Below are 25,396 nucleotides of genomic sequence, written 5' to 3'. Positions count from 1 at the left end.
CTAACATCCCTACCCACAAGTAAGTCATGAGTGCAAGAGCACTCCCTGCCCTTGGTTGTGTTCCCCAACAACTGGTGTACATACTGCCTTTGGTGCCGAAGGTAGCATTACCTCCAGTGGCTATTAGGTATCATGGCTAGTAGCAATAGATAGCCTTTTCCTCCATGAATTTGTCTTTTAAAGCCATTGAAATTCGTGGCCATCACAATATCCTGTGGGAGTGAATTCAGATCCATAGTTTAACCATGTGATTTGCGAAGAAGTACTTACTCTTTTTAGAGTGCTTTGGGGATCAAGACTAGGCCAGATTTGAAGGGGGTGGAGCACTTGTGGATTTCCTTAAGGTGCCTCTACCTTTCCCCCTATAATTTTAGCACTGGCCAGTACTTTTATTCGTTATCTGTCCATTAGCAATAAGGGTTTAAACATTTTAGAATAACTTATGTCTACAGGTGATGGACAACACTTTAAATCCAAGGTGCTAGAACAGCATGCCACTGATGTAGAAAGAGACTTATGGTAAATCTGCTTATACAGAGTGAATGCTTCAAACCAAGTACAAGAAGAACAATAAAAAAGCACATTCCACTATTCTTCCCATGGTCCAACAACTCTGTAATCTCCTTCCCCCACCAACACACTGAAGTTGGTTTTGAACTTTTCTGTAGAAAACAGTTTAATCTGCTCATAAGCTTAAAAATTAATCTTTCCCAAAGAATGCAATCTCATTCATTGCCACATTCAGTTTATTCAACAAGAGGCACTACACTTCTAAAAGATATCATTATTTCCCCCCTAAAGACTAAGTTCAACAGCAACTTAAAAGACACACAAGCTATTTTCCTTTGGAAACTTGCAAAACTTCATTGATACCTTGCTTATGGATACTACCATTAACAAATTCCTTATACACAATTGACCATGGGGGTCACAAAATGGATTATTATTCTTTCCTTCTGTTGGTTTTTTCCCCAGTTTAGAAATGTGATTTTTTAATGAGGGAGTGAAAAAGAGTTATTATCACTGCGCTTTATATAAGCAGACAGCAGTTCTTACAATGATAGGAGGTGAGCTTTTTTATATACCTCAAAATAGTAAAAACAACAACAACACATTGATAATGGGACATTCACACTAAAACAGAGTCTTGGGATACTTGGATTGGTTCCTAGAGTTACCAATCAAAAGGCATTATTAAGTTGTTCCATCTTTCGCTCCTTAACAGCTTTTTCTTGGTAAGAAAAAGATGGGGAAAGTGGTGGGAAAACCCAGAAGGATTACAAATGGAAGATGATGATATTTAGACCCCCATAAAATTCCATGTTTCAGGTAAGGTGATTGCACAATAAAAGTCTCATCTGGAAGCACCCTTGGATGTGGACTTGGAAAAACTTGGGTTCAAATCCCTGTTCAGTCATAAAGCCCACTGAGTAGCCTTTAGCATCATTCTCTTGCAATGTCGCCCAGCACACAGGGTTACTGGGTGGCTATCAATGCAGCTAGTTTTCAACTAAAGATGTGATACAAATGCTACCAGCAGATAATACATTTGCTTAGAACAAAACCGTGCAATGATATGGATGGCCACCTACTGCAGTACCTTATGGCTGCTTCCACATCACTCCTGGGAATAGTCGCATTTGTGGATGAATCAGTGATGACGAACCAAAATGATATCCGATCTGTTATATTGCAAAGCAATACATTGGAAATTCTGTGAATTGTTAAAAAAAAAAAAAAAAGGATAATCAGGAAAGAAAAGATCATGGCAATCGGGGCTTAAGTAATCAAAACAGAGGGGACAAAGTTCAAGTCTATCTGGAAAGCAAGCCTTTTCATTGTAAAGTCTTGGCCCTGAATGCAATGTGTCAATGGAATACTAGAGGAACTTATTCCACAGTGACATCTCCTGGTTGATTAACCCAGATTATTCCACAGTGACATCTCTAGGTTTCAGTTATTGATTTCTATGCTTTTTTTTTATATTATGAATTAGAGTACAGACTATATAGGGTAGGATCCAGATTTAGTCATACCTAGAGTAGACCAATTGAAATCAATGGGACTTAAGTTACTCGGAGCTAATTTGAGTCCTATGGATTTCAATGAGCCTTCTCCAAGTATGACTGTCTGGATCCAACCCACAGTATTTAATGGGATTTTCATTAGGTCTGTCCACCAATTACAGAGTTTTAGTTAATTCATCACTTATTTTAACTGATTAATCAGCTGATTAAATTTACACTTAGATCGTTGTATGTACACAGCTTTTTGGTTGCATCCTTCCTAAACCTTTTTATTCAATTATTTTATTCATTTACTGCATTCATATACCACCTTTCCATAGCAACCGAGGTGGTTTACAAGAATTCAGAATACAAACATAATAAACTAACACAGACGTACTAAAACATTAAAAACATTAAACCCCATAACCATTTGAAAAACCAAATTAAAAAGATGTGTCTTGACCTCCTTCCTGAACGCAGAGAGAGTAGGGACCAGTCTCTAGAGCATGTTTCAAAGAGAGCATGTTTCAGAGTTTAGGAGTAACACAGGAGAAAACTATGAGAGCCAGTGTGGTGTAGTGGCTAGAGTGTTGGACCGGGAGTTGGGAGATCTGGGTTCTAGTCCCCACTCAGCCATGGAAGCTGACTGGGTGACTTTGGGCCAGTCAGACTCTCAGCCTAACCCACCTTACAGGGTTGTTGTTGTGAGGATAAAATGAAGGAGAAGGAGGACTATGTACGCCGCCTTGGGTTCCTTAAGGGGGGAAAAACGCAGGATATAAATGTAGTAAATAAATAAACAAACAAACAAACAAATAAATCCCTTTCCGGCATGCCTGACAAGGTAGCCTCAATGAGCAAGGGTGTCTTCAAAAGGGCTTCTCCTGCTGATCTTAGCAACCAAGCAGATTCATACCAAGACTTGTCATGCTGATGCAGGAGGCTCCCGCACATCTGTGGTGTGGCTGACATCAGTTTTGGCTCCAGAGCCGTGGCAAAGCCTTGCTAGACTTCAATAAGCCTTTGGCCTGGTTTGAAGTTCCATAGGAAGAACTACAAATCCACAGTGAAGTTATGGTTACTTCCAAAATTTGGTGGCATTTCTATGAAAAGTACTATCTAATTGATTAAAAATGTATGAATAATAATCCTGGAATCATGGCTACTAAACACAGTAGAACTTAAGGATTTGACATGAGGCCACCATTTTGAATGAGGCCAAATGTTCTTCCTACTTGTCTCACTTAAAGAGTAACTTACTTGACACACAACATAAATGCTCAGTATTTTAAACAAGTCACAGATTATAGACATCAAAGTTACAAACACAGGCTACAGAAAAGGTTATGAATGCCTACATTGCGGAACTAATTTGATACATCTGTTACACAGGAAATAAAGCATGGCAACTCATCACTGAGAAAGCTCATTGTCAAAAAGTTATATTTTATCCAGATAAGTTTGGAAAATTTGCATTTATGTTGGGATTTTTTTTCCTGCTTGCTCCAGCAAAAAACAGAAACCCGACCCTGGTTGCAAACAAATTAAAACCTGCTTAGTTATACTGTATATGATGCAGGACAGTCTATGCCAAGATAATGACGCAGAGATATACAAAGGAAACTGCTGCCATTATTCTATCAGTTTCCATGCAACAATTTTAGAATTGGAAGATACTTCGATAGGTGGCCATGTGTCCAACCTTACAGAGGACAGTCCTCACCAGTGTAAATGGAATCTGACACAGACTGACTTTGTGTATTTTACTGGACTTTATACTGATGGTACTGCATTTTGTATCCACCCCAGGGTTGTTTTACAATGAAGGGCGGGATATAAAGAACAATGTAAGAGAATGAATAAATGAAAGAAATATCACAATGTGCCATAAACAGAAAGCAAGTTCATTGGCCAAAAAGGTCCTGAATAGTAAACTGCCCTAGATGACTTATGCAAACGAGCAAAGCTGCACAGACAAGAAAGCTACCCACCGCCTTATCCAGACCATCTCTTAGAGCAGGACAACATGTTATGGGTGATGAGTTGCTGATACAGACAATGATATCCCCATTCTGAATTCTCCCTCTCCTTCAACTTCAATAACATGTACTACCACTTAGTGACGTCGGAGAAATCTGCAACGGAACCAAATGAGTTCAGATTTTCATGAATCTGACCCATGGATTCTGCAGTGGACCAGCTTTTCCCATATTGGATGGATTCTGTGGACTTCCAGACCAGTTCTCTAACTTTCCCAAATTTTGCACAAATTTTGTCATAGGAAAATACACAAAATTAAAAAAAACAGCCAAAAAATGCACATTTCCCCCATAGGCTAAAGTGTGAAAATGCACATTTTGTGGGAATGTGCACATTTTTGCATGTGCAAATTTGCACAAATTCAGAAACAAAAAAAATCCGAGTCCACCAATGGGTGGACGACAGAATGAAAGGCGCCTGATAATCCGCCAAACACAGGCAGAACGGATTTTACACAATCAGTACATCCCTACTACCAATTACCACATATTGTAACATCACACTTGCCCGTGACAGTCAATAATGTGGAGTCAGGGCAGGAAAACACACAATGTTGTGACATTGTCAGCAGAAACCCCTTGTAATTCCATCAGAGCCGACCCCTCGACAAGGCGAGGTGACTCCCCCCTGCCTCAGGTGGCAGAGCCAGAGGAGTGGCAAACTGCGCACTCCTCTCCCTCCTCACATCCCATTTCCAGGAGGGCTCCCCGCCACTGCCTTGCTGCAATGAGTCAGCACTACAGTGGCTGTGCTAGAGAGTCCAGCCGGCCGCGCTCACCTGCTCCTCCCAGTTATGGGACCTATAGTCCAACATATTTAGAGGGCACAATGTTGAGAAAGGCTGCAGTAAGCCCTTTATAGCACTTTTCGTCTAGGAAGGCCCGAAGGCCAGACTGGATGGGCAGGAGCAGTCCAGACCCTGAGTATACTTTACTGCCAAGAAGATGCTCCAAACGGCAGCTTCTGGTGGCTTATCATGTGGGGGAACTGCATGTGGAGCTGAGGGTTTATGGCTCTATCCCAGGCAGCTCCTGTCAGTAATGTTTTATTTCTCACAGTATTTTTTTAATGTTGGAGTACATTTCCCCTCATTAATACTTCTATCCCAAGAATAATTCCATTGCAGTGCATATGAGAATATATGGTCAGGTTTAACAGAAAATGAGCATGATCCAGTTCACTGCAAGCATGGGGGATACAGAGTGTGTGGACCCCCCCCCACACACAAGCAGAATACCGGTCTTAGATGCCCATGCTGATAGCATCCAATCCAACCGTCAGAAGCAGGGCTTGCATAAAGGCCTCTTTCTGCTGCATCAGGGCCACCCCAGTCATATATCTATGCAGCAGGCTGTGGGCCTGGCAATCTGAGTCCCTCTGCACCTCCCAGCAGGACATGAGGAAGCCCAAACCTGGGAAAATACAACCAACCAGTGAAGTTGCTTTTGGTGGTGGAGTCGGGGAAAATCAAATAAATGTAGAAGCTATAAACTTTGAGCATCATTGCACTTTTACTAAAAGATGGTTCGCAGAATCAAACTAGACATTGTGTTAATTGTGCAGTTAGCAAGTACATCAGGGTTTTAGAAAATGTAATCCTATTTATTATTATTATTATTAATAATAATAATAATATTTAAATTTACATGTTGCTTCCCACTGCAAAAAGCATCCTCAAAGCAACTTACACATATACACAAATGCAGACACCCATAATTAATTCTAGCCGCAGGAGATCCATCTTTCATTGGTACTGCAGTGCACGGCAGAAGGGAGATTTAGCCCTTCCTGTGCTTCTGTCATGATGAATTTCCCAACAACCCCCCTCCCCATGTTGTAGTTAGTCTTAGGGGGAAATGTTTCTATTTTAAATTTTAAAGAACTCCCTAGGGCAGTCACTAACTCTCCTTAGTTCACACTTTGTAACTGACAATTGGGTAAGCAAAATACATGGAAATGGAAGCCAGTAACTGTTTGGGTCCCTGTTTCCATGTATTTTACTGGGGGAATCCCCCAGCTGCTTAAATGCACAGATGCCATTTGCAGCTGATGTGTGTATTTTGTACTCAGACCCACCCATTAAACCTTAAGCTTAAGTGGGAGGAGGCCCTGAATAACAGTCTAAAATTTGCAGCCAGTTCTGTTTATAACAAACAAACAAAGAGAAGCCACAGGATACTAAACTGTTGATACATAGTTTCCATCTCTAAAACAGAGATAAGCACTGACCAGTGACACACTTAGTCCAGCACTCTGTTTTATAGCAGTACATAATCCCAGAAGCTGAAGAGGAGGGATATCCTTCGTTATCATCAACATCTTTTTCTTGACTTTAGCTAGTGTTCAGTTTGCTTTGGATAGGAAGAGGGTAAAGTAATTAGGGTTTTGTACCATGATGATAGTAAATCTTTCAAATGTTGGTATTTCAGTTTTTCTCATGTTACTTTTGTCTGTCCTTCTCCCAGTTTCTGTATAATTTTGCAGCCTGACACATAATATGCAAAGCTAAAGAAACACGAAAGGACTATGGTCTGCAGCTAACATTTATGCAACAGAGTACTGAATATAAGAAAGTACCCATACACACGTGTCCACCCCCGCCCCCACCACCCAGTGAATGTCTGGTTGGCAAGCGGAATTTTGGAAGAGTTCTTTCTTGGTCTACCCATTTATTTATTTTCAAGTGGCAAACTGGACAATGATTACTGCAAATGGATACAATGTTCATGGGGAAATAAATGCTTGTTGTTGTTATTTAATTGCACCATTAAAACTGCACTGACAGAGATTTCAGGGCCATACCGTAACAGCTTGGACGGTACAGTGAACTCAGTCTGCATGAGCACGTCTGTGCAGTGAAACAGGAGTGTAATGGTAGAGTACCTGCTTTACATGCGATGCAGAAGATCCCAGGTTGGCATCCCCTCTTTTAAAAAGGATCAAGTGGCAGGGGGTGGGAAAGACCTCTGCCTCACATCCTGGAAAACTGATGCCAGTCAGCCTGGGCAATACTGGACTACAAGGATGAATCCAGTGGAGGCTGATGGCTCCGATTTCGGCAGCGCTGTGAATCCATTCTGGGCTTCAGTCAGAACCAGCCATAACTCTAAAGGAGCTATCCAAGCACATGCTATCCATGCCAGGTTCAATCCCTGGCATCTCCAGGCAGAGTTGGAAAAGACTCCTGTCAGAGACCTTGGAGACCGACTCCGGCTTGGTGTAGACAATGCCAAGTTACATGGACCAACGGTCTGGCTTGCTACAAGGCAGAGTAATATGCCCTAAGCCCTTAAACTATCACCTGAGAGCTCTATTGCACAGCCAGATCAACCCCATCTGCTAATGAGGGTTAGTAGAAAGTGTTGCCATCATCAGACAGTGAAAACGGACTGGCTGTGAGACATTATTTCCAACCCTCTGGCATGGTAACATCTGCCTCACTGAATGACGAAGAATACTTACAGGAAATTTAGGTATACTTACTGGGTTGTTTCTTGACTGGAATATCTTCTCATGGCAAAAGCCACCATTGCTTTAAACAGATATTCTTCAGTAGCATCCCAGCTATACTGTAAAACAAACAAAAAATTGGTATAGATTAGGGGTGGGCAAAACGTGGGCTGCATGTGATTCCCCCGGCCTGGGGGGGCCCACAGCCCTCCCAACACTGCTGCTGAATGTGTTGTTGTGGTAGCGGCAGCAATGGCAAAAAAGTGGTTTAAGAGCAAGGCGCGTGAGAGCGTGCCTGTGCCCCTTGTCCACAAGCGGAATCACGCTCCGATTTTGCTTCCAAACAAGGCATATGCTCCCCATGCTCCTTGTTCTGGCACCATCATATTTTGGTGGCAAATTCAGCACCGGCAGTAGGAGGAGGAAGGAGCGGGGTCCACAGTGGGGTGGACACTGAGCCCATAGAACCTCAGAGCAGTTCTGATTCTGAGGAGGAACAGCCGTCCGTGGGAGAGGAGCGCGCTCATCCCTCCCAGGCCCTGCAGCTGGCAGGGATTCCTCCTGCTGGCATTCCAGACATAGATAGCGGTCCTGGGAGTGAAGGAGTGCGGGAGGAGGGCTGGCTGGATGCTTGACGCAGACGCAAGGAGTGACGAGCTATGGAGGGCGCGGAAAGGAGGCGTAGCGCCCGTTTGGCGCGCAAGCAACAGTCGCGTCCAGAGGACCCAAAGGAAAAGGGGAGGGACTCTCCCTAGCCCATAAGTTCAGGGTCTGCAAGTGACTCTCCTTCAAATGGGGACCAACTGTTTCCAAGCCAGGGGCATAGGTTACTCTGCTGTTCATAGCTTAGTCGCTGGTGATAGAGTTATTAAGTTGTAAAAGGAATAAAGCCTTGAAAAGAATCCTTTGTCTGTGTCTGGAGTTGGCTACTGGAGTAGACTGAAAGAGGCCGGCTAGGGGCCCCCTGACATAATGGTGGGCAATGTGGACTCCCAGAAGTTGCCCACCTCTGGTATAGACAGAGAGCTTTTTTGCCCCCTCAGACAAAAGAAGAAATTGCTTTGCTGTTGATGTTCATGGAGATACGTTCATGCAGGCAAGTTCACTGCAGTGGGGCTGCCTACAGATAGTTCAGAAAGTTAGCTGGTTCAGAATGCTGTAGTGGGCTAACTAGGATGTGCAGAGCAGCTTAAAGAGCTGCTGGTTTATTTCCAGGCACTATTCCAAGTGCTGTTTTTGACCCATGAAGCTTTAAATGATCTAGGCCCTGGGTATCTCATGGACTACCTGTTTCCATGGGCTTCTTCACACAGAACTTTTATCTTGCTATTGAGATTGCTCGCTCATGGAAGTTTGCGGGCCCTTTAGATGATGTCATGAACCCGCAGTGTGTCCCCCACACTGAATGACCATTATTCCATTTTTTAAAAGATAGGAGATAATAAGCTATCAAAGTACCATGCTTGAAAAGAGGAAAGCCTGCAATAAGAGAAGCTAGACCACAGCACCATCTAGTGGCTGTATAATGAAACATATAGAAGACTCAGATAAGGGGAGAAAGGAGGGGAAAGGAAGCGCGTGTAATGGGAGTCCGTCGTGATCCTTTATTTAAAATGGAAGCAGAAAGCCCAGTTTTAAATGCAGGACTTTAGGCTGGTGAAGAGATACTCCATAGAAACTTGCCTGATCCTTAATATCTTCAGCAGGAGCCTTAATCCAGGTGCCCCGTCATCAGGGGTAAAGTCAGCGGCTATTGGGGAGAGGGCCTTTGTGGTGGCCATGTCCAACCTATGGAAACTCCTTCCACATATCTACTCACCCGGCACCTATCTTGTTGGCATTCGGTGCAAAAAAAAAAAAGTGTTCTCTTTGCCCTGGAATTTGATTAATTCTAGTATGCTGTTTCTTGGCTCGCTATTGTTATGCTGGGGTTTTATGCTTTATTTTTATTTTTAAGTGTCGGTTGGGGTATTTTATAATAATGTTGTTTTAAATTGTAATTTGTAAGCCACCTTGCATTTAAACCTGTTCCCTGGACAGCATCAAAATGTCCAAATTTAATTGCACAGTAATCTATATTAGTTATTTTTATTATTTTAATCTAATGCAGAACTGGCTTTATACTAAATATGCTTTTTTAATCCTAGTTAACAACTTCATCATTCCAGCCCTGTCTCCTTGGTTGATACTTTCGTTCACAATAAGAAAGATTAAGGGTGCAATCCTATGCATGTTTAGACAGAAAAAGTCCTACAACTCCTAGCATTCCCCAGATGGCTGGGGAATACTGGGAGTTGTAGGACTTTTTTCTGTCTAAACATGTATAGGATGGCGCTTTAAGGCTGCAATCTTATAAACATTTACCTGGGAGGATATTCAGAGGGGTTTGTAACAAAGACAGCAGTAGATAAGGGTAAATGCTAGGAATCAGCAGAGATCTGTCTACTGCTATTGGTTCCCTAGAGTATGCCTGTCTTTTTTTTCCATTTAATTGGTTGAGCTGTGCTAGAATGGCCGAGGAAAAAGAAGGAAATGAGCTGACTTTAGACAGACGGTCTTACAATCTGCCTTCAGTACTGTCCTTTTCTTTGTTTCTTAAAGCTTTTCTACATGAGGCATTTATTGCACACTTGTGATTCCTTACTCAGGGTTGTTTACGGGTTCTTTAGACGATGATGTGACCCTCCAGTTTTGCTGCTGTTTTTTTTAGAGCACTTTCCCAGGGGTTTTTAGAGTGGGGAAAATGGGGTATTATTTCTGAAAGTGAAAGAAATTTTCCTGCTTGAGTATTTGTGCTATTCTGCTATAGCACAGTGCACAGAGGTTATGTAGCAGGAAATGAAAAGCTCTTTGTTTAGAGCGTGGATCTTAATTCTGCAATGAACCTGAAAGTAGATCAGCGATTAACAGCCTTGTGTAGAAAAGCTATAAATCTACATTGACTTCTCTACTTTTGAAATGGTATATCTTTCATATTCACCTAACTATTCCCTGGTGCATGTTCTCACTCCAGTTGACCAGGCACTCTGGCCTGACATAGGGCTGAAGAGAGAAAGGAGCAACACCAACTCCTTCTCCAAAAGAACAAAGGGGAAGGTGGGCCTCAAAGTGGGCCTTGAAAGTAGACATTTATTATGTTAAGATCACCCAAGATGTTTGACCAGTTGTCTTCTTTTCTCAGAGCCAAAGAACGTTCATGACTTATATTGGTACACTAGTTAGAATGAGGGCAGCCACATGTCCTGCTTTACAGAGAACAGTCGGCTCCTTGAAGGCATCCTCTGTTTGAAGGGCTGTCCAGTCCTAGTCCAGTTTAAAGATAAAAAAAAAACCATCCTGGAGTTGCCTATCAACCTGGACAGCAGACTGAGCAGGCACATGGGTCACACAGTCTTCCCCATTGTGGTAAGGTGTATTGTATTGTATTTCTATTTAAATGATAGTAATTATTTCTAAATTTGCAACTACAGCTATACATAAGCACAGGTAAATGTTATGCAAATCACTGGCCTCTTTTTTGTTGATATATAAGTGGCCATCCTAGTTAGAATTCACACCCCAAAACCTTGCTGCTTGCTTTTCTCCAAAAGCCCCCACCCACGTTCAGGACCAAAGGGTGTGTGCGCGTGTGTGCGCACTGGCTCACTCCCCCTCTGCCCACTTTCAGCTCGAACTACAGTTCCTTGGACTTCGGGAATATATGTGGTTTGCCACATTCATCATCCCTCAAGCCTAGGACATGTCTACACAATGGTCATCAGCAGTGATCTTCACTATTTTTTCAAGCAGAAGCCATTTTGGTTCCAGGCACCATCACCTTGTCACTTGGGGACCTTTCCAAGACTGGGGGGGGCGGGGGGGGCTCTCCTTTCCCCCTGATCAAGCTCTGACACTGTGCGCCAGCCTGGGCTGGAGGCCTATTCATCTCCTCCGTGTCATCCAAGCAAGGCCTCATCAATCAGTCACCAGGCAGGAAAATCTGAGAAGCTCACTTGGTACTTGGACTGGAGTGGATCTTTTTCTAATCGCTGAAAGAATGTTTGCTCTACTCCACTCAGTGGTGCAAAATCTCCCAGCACCATGTTGCGCTCTCTCTCTCGCCCACCGATTCCATTTTCCCTCCACTTCCAAGCTCCTGTGCAGTGCACCACTAGCCAATCATGTTCCTCTTTTCATCTTGGTGTCCCCCCTTGGCCACAGCTAATTAGCTCCTGCATTCTCCTCCCTCTCCTTACCCCCAACTTCCCCTCACCCCCCCGCCTTACCACTGATGAGCACCAAATCTCCTGACCTTCCATCCCCAAAGCCTCCTCTGGTAGCCCAGCTCACAGCAGGTAGCCCACCCCTAATGCCAACAACAAGGCAAAGCTAGAGAGCCCCTGCTGAGAGTGCAGCTAATGCAAAGACAGAGTGTTAGAGAGCCACATTTGAATTGAGTGGGAGCCCCCAGGGGCCCTCAGACCTTGCAGTGAAAAGCACTGGTCTTGGGGATGAAGAGGAAAGGAAGCAAGCTTACTTTCCACCCTCTGTCTCTGATCTCATCCGGGGTGGGGTTGGCTGGGTGAGGGAACAAAGGAGGCCAGGCAGTCAGGGCTGGCCCTATCATGAGGCAGAGTGAGGTGGTCGCCTCAGGCAGTAGTTGCTGGGAGATGGCAGTGAGATGTTGGCGGACAGAGCTGTGTGCCATGTGGCCAGCCCGTTGCCCCCTAAGCTAGTCTGCTGCCTTCAGGTATAGTGGGGGATGCTGTCCAATTGCCAGTGCTGAAGACAGATACAGCTGCTGCTCCAGCTGGCTTTTGTACATGGAATGGGAGGGGGCTCCATCTTGTCCTTGGCCTCAGGCAGCAAAATGTCTTGGGCTGGCAGTGGGCCCAGTACAGCATCTTGAGAGCCCTTGGGACATGGAGCCAGGCCAGCCTCCCCAGAGCCTTCTTGCCTGCTGGATTCCACAAACCCAACAGGTAAGGGGATTCATAGAGGCTTGTACTGCATTCACAGAACTCTTGGGGGTCGGGCACTAGCTCCCTAGGCATCCCTTGCTCTGGTAGGGGACACGGAGAGTGACTAACCAGGGTTAGTTGGGAAGTTTTTCTTCTCAGGGCAGAGGTCCTTTATTCATCTCAGCAAACTGTGTACAGCAACTGAACTACAGCAGTTGCTTCTAGAGAGAACAGATCTTTCAAGGTGCATCTAAAGCTCTAGTATTGAAATTCTTCCATTATATGAGAGCCTTTGCAAGACAATAGATTTATGGCTGATGGTCTCTACTCCAAGCAGTTTACGATCTGGGAGATATCAAATGGATTCATCTGTCACACAGACAAAAGTAAACAACGAGACAGCACAGCTCAGTAAGATAGGCAGCAATGTCGCGAACACCATCTGCCTGTTCTAGGTTGCTTACGTAGCCTCAATAGACTTAATGGGCTTTAATTTCTTTCTAATGTATCACAAGAACTGCATCTGCTGCATTTTTATGAGTTGAGGCAAATAAGCCTGAGCATCTATTAATGTTGTTTTAAAATGTATATTGTGTCATAAAGGTTACAACAAAGTCCTGAGATACCATCTTAAAATTCCCAGAATCTACAACTATGAAGGAAATTACTTTTCCTACACACACACACACACACACACATACATATATATATATATATATATATATAGAGAGAGAGAGAGAGAGAGAGAGAGAGAGATACACACACACACACAATCTATACATACACACACACACACATATATATATATATCTACAGATACACACACACACACTGCAACCTCATTGGAAAGTTCCTGTTTGTCTGGATGTGAGTGCATACTTGCAGGCATCATTCCCTTTGGAAACAAAGCCTGTCACCCAGCAATAGATGCTTCCAAAATCCCACCTCCATCTTGTTATCCTATTAGTTAAGTATTGCTAATTCAATCTGGAGTACTTGAGAGGAAATCCATCCATCCTGTGAGACTAGGTGTGAAGTATACCTAATTGCATCATGATTAATTAAAGGATACTTAAGTTCAGTTTCCCGCAAAGCAAAGGTTTTAATAATCATCTCTGATTGGCTAGTAAGGCACTTCCATATGATATCTTTTTCATGCTATTATCTTGCCTCATTCGTGGAATGGGGCCCCCTAGATGCCTTCTACTTGTAACCCTCCCGTTTTACCCACTGTTTCTTCCACCTTCCCACAGAAAATCCATTAAAGAAAAAGAAGATGGAATTGCTCCACAATGCTTTCTGATTGGTAGTACTAGGAGCCCATTGTCTGGAAGCACCCTAAAAGCCTGGACCCTGCCTAGCTGTGACTGACAGAGATTGGCTCAATTTTTTAAGAAAGTGAGTTTGCTCATCCCACCTCCCTATTAACAGTCTTCTTCTGTTTATTAAAGGCAGATTCAAAGGCAGATTTTCTTTGCCTAAGAAATTACCTCTTGGCCTAAAGAGCCCAGGTGTGGGTGTGTTCCAGTATCAGTTGATTTCCTGCTTCTTTGTGCCTCTTGCTTTGGACAGGGCATTTGCTGCCTTGTCCGATCTTTCAGAATTGAGTAATAAAAGAAATTGTCTTGGAACGAAACAAGTTTAAGGGCCCGTCTACCTAGCACCTCTCCAGATGGTGAAGTAAAACGCCTAACACATCTTGTGTCTGTGTGTATGTTTAACTTTCATGCCTTTTGCCAAATGATTGCCTGCTGCTTGTTTATGGGGGGGGGGGGCTGAGTGTGCCAAAATAATATAGGGAGTGGGGAAAAATGTGACATGGGCTGCTGTTTTCTGTTGGCATAAGAGCTAGTTCTAGCCTTTCTTCAGAGGAAGGGTGTTTAGGATTAGGAGGAAACGGTTACATATTTAGCACCTGAGAAGGAGCATCGCACAAAAATAATTGGATTGTAAGAGGACAGAAGTTCACACAAAATACATTTATTTCAATGGAGATTTACATAATCACAGTACTTGATATCATTAATTTAATCCTTCAGTAGTCTGTCTCTGTTCAATTGACAACCAAAGCAGAAATTCTGGTAGGATGAGGGCTAGGAAACTGACAGCTTCATACTGTGTGTGGTTCATTCTAAGAACAGGTACTTGACATATATGAAAGAGTGACAGTCTGAAGGGCTGCTGGGGTGTGTGTGTGTTTTAATTGTGCCCAGATCTCAAAAGAATGAATCATATTATGTCAGAAAACTTATTTGATTGATAATTTACTATGATTTTTGGACAAGTTTGTATCACTTGGATGATGCTATCACATAACTCTAGTTAGCCCTTTGTACAGCTTTCACTCAGAAAAGTAGATGTAGATATTTCACTTACTGCATTGTCTCCAAGAGCTGTTTTGATACTAAGCCGCACTTTGAAAGCATTCTGTGCATCTGTTACAAAGAAAATGGATAACATGATGAAATACATAATTCATGTGTTTATACAACAATTTATGGTGCTTTGTAAGTCATTTGCTTTTTTCAGTAAATCAGAGCATACACTTAGTATATTCTCAACATATTTCAGGACATTATATGATGGAGTTAGATATCCCAAGTGCAAATTACTTGGAATACCTTCCACTGAAATCAGTGGGGTTCCAGGTAAGTCTGCTTAGGATATAGATGTAAATTATGAAAGCCTACAATTGCAAATATGTCCCGGAAAAATATTAACTGTGGGGAAATCACAGATCACTTATACAGATTACAATCCTAAACTTTTCACAGGCCACTGTTTTGTATTACTACTGATGAAAGAGAATATACTACTATAAAATGCTTGTGAGTTGCCTCCTCAGGATCTTAATGTTCTTTTAATTTATCTATTTATAACATTTCTATATCACCCAGCCGACGAAGCTCTCTGTGCGGTTCACACCTTACAACTTTTAACTCTAATAAAGGAATTGTCAATACTGCAAACCTACCCAAAATAATTTTGTAGCCTGACCTTCTGCATCTTTTCTCAGAAGTCAGTCTCACTGAGGTCAAGTTGCTGGGATTCCAAGTAAATATGCATAAAATTGCAGCCCTAGTTTTCAGTTTACCAGATTCTTAAAGCAACCAGTGGCTGAAGGATGAAGCATAGAATGGAATCTTACCTGGTTTGCAAAATTCAGGATATGCAACAGTAACCCAGGCAGATGCAAGCAGCAAGCCTCCTAACATCCTTCCCGGTCAGAAAACTTCAGGCAAAAAGAAAAAAGGCACCACTGTAATGCAATCTTAAACTTTCAATGACCTAGGATTAAAGCATCAGCAGAACTAGGGAGCAATTTGAGTAGAAGGTTTAATGATTAACCCCTTTATTTTAGTACAAACAAAAAAAAGAAGAAAGAAAGATGGAAAACAACTATCTTCTGCCAGGTTCATCCTTTTATCTCTTTAGGCACCTCAGCAAAGAGGGTTAGAAATATTTAATTTTCTTTCACAGAAGACTTCATATAATATCCAGAACTTGAACATTTTGTCCTCTCTCTCCTGCCGGCCTCCTTATTTAAAAGGTAGCTTTTGTTTTAGCATACTTGTTGTGTACTGTCACATAGGAACATAAATTGTGAAGGATGTTACTTGCTAAAGCACGGTGTCAAGTAGACAAACAGCCTTGGAAAGAAGAAATGAAATGGCAAAATAGGCAACTCATTTCCCTAGGGAATTGTACTCTTCTGCCTCTAATCTTGCCTCCACCCAATAAGTAGCCATACAAAAACTTTCACATATATTTTAAATGTTTATTACTTAGAAGTTTCAAAAGAATGTGGATTTTTACTGTTGCTGGCAATCTTCAGCATTCTGCTGATGAACTCAATGGAGACCAGGAGATGGGGGTGGGGGGACCCCCTCTCTGCATCACAAAACTTGATAATTCAGTGGTCTGTAGAGTCTACAGATGAAGCAGAAGAGAGAAAGGATGAGAAGGGCTGTTAGAAGAAAGTGTGATGCCTACATTCATTAATTTAGGGCCTCAATCCCAAGCTGTGTATCTTTAAAAGAAAGGCCTATGCAGACAGCCATTTTGATGTGTAGGAGCTAAGCCTACCAGTTCTCTCACAGCCTATGGCTAGTCAATCAGATGCATAAAGTCATCAGCAGGACACTTATAACCAACGGCTGATCTACACTGCGTCCGCCATCGCAATGAATTCGGTGTCCTGTCGGGTTAAACGCTCTCGCATTAAAATGTGATTATTCCCACTCACCCATTTTCCCCATTGCAGTGCTTCATCGAATGCGCGAGCTCGGTTCACACTCGAGCGCTGTGTTTTCCTGCGTGCGCTTGTCTGATCTCGGATCCTAAGCGGGGTCGGCCCTGGTCAGTAGTTGGATGGGAGACCACCTGGGAATCAGGCTTCCTGCATTGAGCAGGGGGTTGTTGTATCCCTTCAAATGAGACTAAGTTTTACCCCCTCCTATCCCCGCTCTGGATGTGTGTTTTTTTAATTAAGGCATTATCCTTGCAGAATTGGGGCTTCTCCGTGATGTTTTTTTTTCTAATTCAGGCATGATCTTCAAAGCTTTGAAGTTGTGAAGCTTCACAACTTGGAAGCTTCAAAGATCATGCCTCAATTAGAAAAAAAAAACATTGCGGAGAAGCCCTGATTCTGTGAGGATAACGCCTGAATTTAAAAACACACACATCCAGAGCGGGGGATAGGAGGGGGTAAAACCTAATCTCATTTGAAGGGATACAACAACCCCCTGTTCAGTGCAGGAAGCCTGATTCCCAGGCGGTCTCCCATCGAAGCACTGACTGGGACCGACCCTGATTAGCTTCCGAGATCAGACAAGCGCGCACACATCCAGCCCTTTGCTTGTTGCTGAGGAAACAGGGGCTGCTGAGGAAGCTATGCGATCAGTAGCTGGAAGAAGACCGTCGAGAGTTGTGATTAGACAGGAGGGAAATACAAGCACTGCTGCATATGGACAGGCGGGGGAGGGGACTACGACTGGATATGGTAGCGAAGGCGGAAAATCAGAGCACATTAAGGGGAAATACCGGGATATTAGGGTATTGAAAGCGGGAGCACGGAAGTGGGAAATTCCGGTTCCAATTCGAGATGGCTACTCTGTAGTGTGAAAGGCGGGCGGTGAAACCTCATTGGAAGCGAAAAAAGGCGGTAAGTGTAGATCCAGCCCAACTGGCAGAGCCTGAGAACTAGTACACACATGTCTTTCAAGCACTTCCCATGGTTACTACATAACCAATGGTTGGATGAATAGGCTCTACATTCCAATGTGATCACATTGACTTACTTCTCTATAATGCACTTAGTGGGGGGGGGGGTCTGTGTGTCAAGCATAATTTTGGGATAGCAATCACAGAATTATTCAGGTATACTTGAAATTCTGTTCAGATGCACATCTTGAATCTATTGCTTTCTGTCCCACACTTACAGTATATAGCAAAATACTTACAGCTTACTTTTACAAAATACTTAATACTTTTGCCAGATACAAAAGAGAACAATTACCTTTAATAACTGAGTAGAAGAAATGTCCTCTTCAACCCAACTAAGGTCCCCTGACCTGTTTTGTATCTGGCTTCAGTACCTACAGCTAGGATTCAATTTTACCAGAATGTTTTTATTTGTTTGAGTTTTACATGGTGAAACTATATCTCTAGAACAATATTGCTGCACTTTTAACCATCTGTATTGCCTTTTCTTTTCTTGCCTGCTCACTGCTCCACACAATCCTCTTGGATCTTTCAGTTTTTGAACATTCTAAACCTGAATACTGTTTACTTAGTGTTGATTCACACAACTACAATTATGACCTGCAGTACATGCTGGCCTTGTGGAAACTAAATGAACATTTCACATAGTGCTGTAACAAAGCAGTAGTTTGTTCCGTTTTGTGGTGCAAAGTCTCATGTTGTGTTCATGACTTCAGCAGCAAGTGATGAATTGCATGTGTGAAATAGTCTCTGCAGATCAAATACAAGCCCCAATGTTTTGACAGTGCCTTGTGGTGCTTTTTAAAAAACAAACAAAACCCCAACAGCTTCGCAAAATTAAGATAGGCAGCATGATGACCTAATAACTATGGGAAACACAAACTATGTCAACAGCTTTCATACATCCATAGGTTGACTTGTTTTCACACCTCCTATTCACCACAGAAAGTAAAGTAAACACGTTGTGGCTAGCAGCTAATCTCAGGATTAGCTGAACTTTGTGTTTCCGGGCTTTGTAGTTTATAATTGAAGGAAAACTTCATTCCGGAACCCTAGTCTAAAAAAGTTGAGTTGGGTTTTTTTTTAAATCAATATACACGCCACATTCCATGATGAATGGTATAGATGGCATAATTTCCCTTCCACCCAGCCATCACAGCTTCCTATCCTAATAGCAAATATTGTTAACCGCATTTGAGTTGCAGCTGTTCTATAATAAGCACAACTACATCCATTGCGAGATTAAACATTCCACTAAACATTCTTACATTTTTGGCAGGTGGGGGGAAATAAGGCTGTTGTTATGACTTCACTAACCAGCCTGCTTCAGAAGCTAGTGCAGGAGACTACTGCAGGGTAAATGAATAACATTTACAGCTGGCAGACCAGATCCTTCAGGAGGGAGGGTGCTCACGGAATGATTGGTTTGAGAACAGAAGTGTTATAAATACACCATAGTGTCCCTGTTTTCTCCTGTGAATGTGTTTGAGAGTATGTGCTCCCCAGCACAGCAAGTGGGACAGGAGTTACCATATCAGCAGAATCCCTCTTGCATATTCCAATAACTCCTGAAACACATCTGGTTGGGATCAAGTAGTAGAGGACCTTTTCAGTAGCTGCACCCAGGGTTTGGAACTCCCTCTCAAGGGAAGGGCCCCGCCCCCCATTTTAAGGAAGGTTTTTGGTTTAAATTTTTACGAATTCTGTTGGGTGCCTTTTCATTGTTATTTTCACCTTTGCTGCTTTTAAGTGTTTGCTGTGGTTTTAATGATGTTTTATTGTGATTAGCTGCCTTTACGTATTTTTAAAGAAAGGCACAATATTTTTTTTTAAAAATAAATATTTCATTGACTTGGGGTGAAAGAAGAAAGCAGCTCTGCCTCTTAGCTCAGGCAGGTAGGACTGCCTAGAGGGTTTGTGGGTCCTGGGGCAGGTGTGATGTTGAGTCCCCTGTTGCTGCCCCCTATAAGGACCTATGCATGTGTGGGGCTCTGGTAGGCAATTATCTAGCAGGGCGAAGTCACGGGCCAAGGGTACACACAGGAGCTGAGGTGGGGTGGTGGTGGCTTGCTTTGTGGCCTGATACAAATTGCTGCCCTAGTCTCCCTTTGCGCAGCCCTGAAGCCAGGTAGTATATACACAAAACTTAACTGAAGGGAGAATGGAAGAACTGAATACACATTTGGCAACTTCTTGTACGTCTATATTGAGGACCATCTCATTGAGCTTTTACCCTGTGATTGAGATGTCTATATTGAGGACCATCTAGGCTTTCTTCTCATGGAGCTTTTACCCTGTGATTGAGATTGCTCCTTCACATAAGTTTGTGGGCTCTTTGGCAGTGACCCTCCAGGGCATCTCCTGCACTAAATGCCCTTTGTTCCGTTTTTAAATAGATCGCAGATAATGAGCTGTCAAATTAACCTGTTGTGTTCTGCTTCAGTTTCCTCCATGAAACGAGGAAAAGCAGCAAGAAGAGGCACAAGATCAATGAAAGATAATGGAAGACTCAGATACAGGGAGAAGGAGGGGGGAAGGAAGCAGGAGAAAAAAGGAGTAATTGTGATCCTGCATTTAAAACGGAGGCAGAAAGTCCCATTTTAAATACAGGATTTTAGGCTGGTATAGAGATGCCCCTAGAGTGTTCTCATGTTAGGGCAGACAGTTCTCTGTTCTAAAGGTTGTCCGGTCCAAGTCCAGTTTAAAGACAATTAATCATATTAAAAAGGTCAAGCGGAGGCCTTGAAGTTGCCTCTCATCCTGGCCAGCCAAATGTGCAGGTACACAGGCCGTGGTCTTAGCGGCTGAAGTGAGATGTATTGTGTTTCTATTTAAATGAGAGTAATGATTTCTAAATTTGCATTTACATCTATACATTAGCATATACAAATGTTTTATAAATCATTGTCCTCTTTTTGGGTGATGTGTAAGTGGCCAGCCTACAGTACCTCTTTGCAGGATATCCATCAGCCCAGACCTGGGAAAATGCAACCAACAAGATTTCATGTGGGGGTGGAGGAGGGGAAGATCAAATAAATGTCGAAGCTGTTAAATTTGAGCATCATTGCATGACCGTGATTAGGATTTGTTCCCCTTAAAAAAACAAAAACCACTAAACCACCCACACTGTTGCTGCAAACATGTGCTAATCTATTTTTATTTTATTTTATGTATGTATGTATTACATTTCTATACCGCTCAATAGCCAAAGCTCTCTGGGCGGTTTCCAATAGACTCAAATGTTGATTAGACTTTTTTTGGTGATGCATTTCCCCTTTTTTGGTGATGCGTAAGTTGCTTATCTCAGTGTGCTATATAGCTCAGATTCATTACTGTAACTATATGTACCCAAAACTTGGCCTTTAAACCTAATTTCCATATAGATCACTATGAAAATACAGGCAACACTCTGCCATACCAGCTCTTTTCCTTTTGACATAATTTGTGCTGTTTTTCAAATATTACTGCAAGCACATTTAGTTCTTCTTGGGTTGATCAACACTGTATTCATTTTATAATGCAAAGATTGTTTTTTAGGGCACAATCCTATGCATGTTTAGACAGAGAAAAGGCCTGGCTGGGGAATGCTGGGAGTTGTAGGCCTTTTCTGTCTAAACATGCATAGGATTGTGCCCTCAATGTTGCTTTTTCTTCCAGTCTTCTAGAGGCTAACCCAATTCACAGGATTCTCATGAGATGGAGGCTGCAATCCTAAATACACTTATTATTGAGTAAATCCCATTGAATTTATCGAGTAAATCCCATTGAAATCCCCATCGAGAGCATCTGGGTTGAAATAAATGGAGCAAAGAATAAAAGGAACCTGGTGGTCGGAGTCTACTACCGGCCACCCAATCAAGGAGAAGACAAGGATGAAACTTTGGAAAGCAAATAGCCAATGTTTTAAGGAAGCATGATGTAGTAGTAATGGGGGACTTCAATTTCCCCGATATTTGTTGGGAGACAAATTCTGCAAAACATGGCCCCTCCAGGAAATTCCTGACTTGTGTGGCGGATAACTTCCTCCTACAGAAAGTAGAGGAAGGAACTAGAGGATCGGCTATCCTTGACTTGATCCTAAGCAACAGAGATGACTTAGTGGATAAAGTAGCAGTTACAGGAACTCTGAGGGAAAGCAACCATGTTGTACTTGAGTTCTTGGTTCTAAGGGAAGCAAAAGCCGAGTGTAGTCAAACGCGTACCCTGGATTTTAGGAAAGCTGATTTTCATAAACTCAGAACAATGATCAGTAAGGTCCCATGGCAAGCGATGCTAGCGAGAAAAGGAGTCCAAGATGGGTGGGAGCTTTTAAAAAAGGAAATTCTCAAGGCACAATCACAAGCAATTCCAACAAGAAGAAAAGGTGGAAGACAACAGAAGAAGCCAATGTGGCTTCACAAAAAGCTTAGGGATGACCTGAAAACAAAAAAGGACACATATAGGAAGTGGAAAGAAGGCCAAGTAACAAAGGAAGAGTACAGGCAGATAGCACAGAATTGCAGGGATGGCGTCAGGAAGGCTAAAGCTGAGAATGAGCTGAGGTTAGCAAGGGATGTTAAAAACAACAAAAAGGCTTTCTTCAGCTACGTGCATAGTAAAAGGCAGAGGAAAGAAATGGTGGTTCAGCTATTAAATAAGGATGGCAAAACGATAACAGATGACAAAGGAAAGGCAGAGGTGCTCAATTCCTACTTTGGCTCAGTCTTCTCCCAAAAGAGGGTCTATGACCCCCCTGGCAAAGGCGAAGTACAGGCTGAAGGGGCAGGATTGCAGCTTGAGATCGACAGGCATATGGTCAAGGAACACCTCATTACTTTGAATGAGTTCAAATCTCCAGGGCCAGATGAACTGCATCCTAGAGTCATAAAGGAACTGGCAGAAGAACTCTCAGAACCGCTGTCTATTCTCTTTGAGAAATCATGGAGGACGGGGGAAGTGCCAGATGACTGGAGGAGGGCTAACGTTGTCCCTATCTTCAAAAAGGGTAAAAAGGAGGAACCTGGGAACTATGGACCAGTCAGTCTGACATCAATCCCTGGGAAAATTCTGGAGCAGATCATAAAGCAATCCATCTGGAAGCACCTTGACAACAATGCCATGATTACTCGAAGCCAACATGGATTTGTCAAAAACAAGTCCTGCCAGACAAATCTGATCTCATTTTTTGATCAAGTAACCTCCCTTGCAGACCGTGGGAATGCTGTAGACATCATATACCTCAACTTCAGCAAAGCTTTCGACAAAGTGCCCCATGATATCCTGATGAGCAAACTAGCTCAAAGTGGGCTAGATGAAACAACCATCCGGTGGATCCACAGTTGGCTACAGAATCGGACTCAAAGACTGCTTATCAATGGGACCTTCTCAAACTGGGGAGAGGTAACGAGTGGGGTACTGCAGGGCTCAGTCCTGGGCCCAGTGCTCTTCAACATTTTTATAAATGACTTGGAGGAGGAGGTGCAGGGAATGCTGATCAAATTTGCAGATGACACAAAATTGGGCGGGATAGCTAATACTTTGGAAGACAGAAACAAAATTCAAAGTGATCTGGATAGACTGGAGCGCTGGGCAGAAAACAACAGAATTACATTTAATAGGGACAAATGCCAAGTTCTGCACCTAGGAAAAAGAAACCAAATGCACAGTTACAAGATGGGGGATACGTGGCTCAACCACACTACAAGCGAGAAGGATCTTGGAATTGTTGTCGATCACAAGCTGAATATGAGCCAACAATGTGATGTGGCTGCAAAAAAGGCAAATGCTATTTTGGGCTGCATTCATAGAAGCATCGCTTCCAAATCCCGGGAAGTACTAGTTCCCCTCTACTCAGCACTGGTTAGGCCTCATCTGGAGTACTGTGTCCAGTTCTGGGCACCACACTTTAAGAAGGATGCAGACAAACTGGAGAGGGTTCAGAGGAGGGCAACAAAGATGATCAGGGGACTGGAAACAAAGCCCCATGAAGAGAGACTGAAAGAACTGGGCATGTTTAGCCTTGAGAAGAGAAGACTGAGGGGAGATATGATAGCACTCTTCAAGTACTTGAAAGGTTGTCACAGAGAAGAAGGCCAGGATCTCTTCTTGATCATCCCAGAGTGCAGGACACGGAATAATGGGCTCAAGTTACAGGAAGCCAGATTCCGGCTGAACATCAGGAAAAACTTCCTGACTGTAAGAGCAATACGACAATGGAACCAATTACCTGGGGAGGTGGTGGGCTCTCCCACACTGGAGGCCTTCAAGACGAGGCTGGACGGCCATTTGTCAGGGATTCCTGCATTGAGCAGGGGGGTGGACTCGGTGGCCTTGTAGGCCCCTTCCAACCCTACTATTCTATGATTCTATGAATATAGCAGGTCTTATTTCTGAGGAAGCATGCATAGTATTGCTCTGTGAAAAAATACTTCTCTAAGCTCCTTGAAGGAAAGTTTGAATATAAATGGAATACATAAATTGTAGTGGCCCATGCGTGAATATCTGCATTTTTAATATATCTGTTTGAACTTTCATGGAGGCTGAAATAAAGTGGAGATGTATATTCTATTAAGTATTCATCTTTTATTAGCTGTTTTCTCTTTAAAAAAGAAAAGAAAAAAACATCATGGGACAAATAAGGACAATTTGGCATGTTCCTCTATATTCTATCTGAATACCTTTATAGCGGGAAGACCCAAGACTGTCAAAAATTTACTGACATATAAGTTAATTAACAGCTACACTCTGACTTAAACCTGGCTGTGATGTTTGACAAATTAACTGCTTCAAATTCTGGAGGAGTTAATCACTACTGCTTTGCACTAAAAATTAACTTCCCTTGGGCAAAAAATGTATTACTGTCAATAACCCCTCATGGAAAGGAGACTAAAGGTTTTGAAAGACTTGTCCAGTAATGTGTTTGGTCTTTCCCATTACTCTTTCTAGTACACCAGGTAGGGGTGGGGAAAAAAAAGTTGCAGCCAGTTTCAAATAGGAAAGGAAATTATAATTTAAAGCAAGAATGGTGAACCTGTGGCCCTCCAGATGTTAGTGGATTATAGCTCCCACCATTCCTGTCCATTTGCCCTATTGGCTGGGACTCATGAGTTGCAGTCCAACAACATCTTGAGGGCCACCAGTTTCCCATCCCTGGCTTACAGCAACCCTGTGGTGTAGTCCTGTGGTATTACCTCCCTTCAAGTTGGGCTGAGGCTGGATGAGTAGCATACTCTATCTCTACATTGCAGGTTGAGGGTTGGGCCTACTGCACTGTTGTTGTTGTTGTTGTTGAGTCGTTAAGTCGTGTCCGACTCTTCGTAACCCCATGGACCATAGCATGCCAGGCCTTCCTGTCCTGCGCTCTCTCCTGGAGTGTGCTCAGTTTCATATTCATTGCATCCGTGATGCTATCTAGCCATCTCATCCTCTGCTGTCCCCTTCTCCTTTTGCCTTCAATCTTTCCCAGCAGCAGGGTCTTTTTCAGTGAGTTTTCTCTTCGCATTAGGTGGCCAAAATATTGGAGCTTCAGCTTCATTATCTGTCCTTCCAATGAGCACTCAGGGTTGATTTCCTTTAGGATGGACTGATTTGACCTCCTTGCAGTCCAGGGGACTCGTAAGAGTCTTCTCCAGCACCACAGTTCGAAGGCATCAATTCTTCGGCGCTCAGCCTTCCTTATAGTCCAGCTCTCACAGCCACACGTTACTACTGGGAAAACCATAGCTTTGATTATGCGGACCTTTGTCGGCAAGGTGA

At 43.0% G+C, this 25,396-nt stretch overlaps 1 protein-coding gene across 3 annotated transcripts in view; it reads right to left on the bottom strand.

Moving 5' to 3' along the window:
- The window catches only part of CLTRN (collectrin, amino acid transport regulator), a 34,951-nt gene extending 9,841 nt beyond the window's left edge, over nt 1–25,110 (bottom strand). Inside the window, exons 1-6 of one of the 3 annotated variants that reach the window (XM_084844131.1) lie at nt 24,832–25,110; nt 16,225–16,369; nt 15,588–15,671; nt 14,816–14,874; nt 7,533–7,618; nt 1,601–1,714 (exon numbers count right to left, since the gene is read on the bottom strand). In XM_084844131.1, coding sequence (XP_084700257.1) covers nt 1,601–1,714; nt 7,533–7,618; nt 14,816–14,874; nt 15,588–15,654 — 326 coding nt within the window. In that variant the 5' untranslated portion in view covers nt 15,655–15,671; nt 16,225–16,369; nt 24,832–25,110. Of the gene's footprint in view, nt 1–1,600; nt 1,715–7,532; nt 7,619–14,815; nt 14,875–15,587; nt 15,690–16,224; nt 16,370–24,831 lie in introns of those variants that run through there. The other 2 variants (XM_084844129.1, XM_084844128.1) reach the window with 2 other exon arrangements.
- Nucleotides 25,111–25,396: the final 286 nt, after the last annotated feature.

This window comes from Heloderma suspectum, chromosome 3, assembly GCF_057233095.1.
Source record: "Heloderma suspectum isolate Gila_16-S chromosome 3, 16-S_ref, whole genome shotgun sequence".
NCBI lineage: Eukaryota > Metazoa > Chordata > Lepidosauria > Squamata > Helodermatidae > Heloderma > Heloderma suspectum.
Note: the sequence above shows the minus strand (reverse complement) of the source record. Positions and strands in the feature narration are given on the sequence as shown.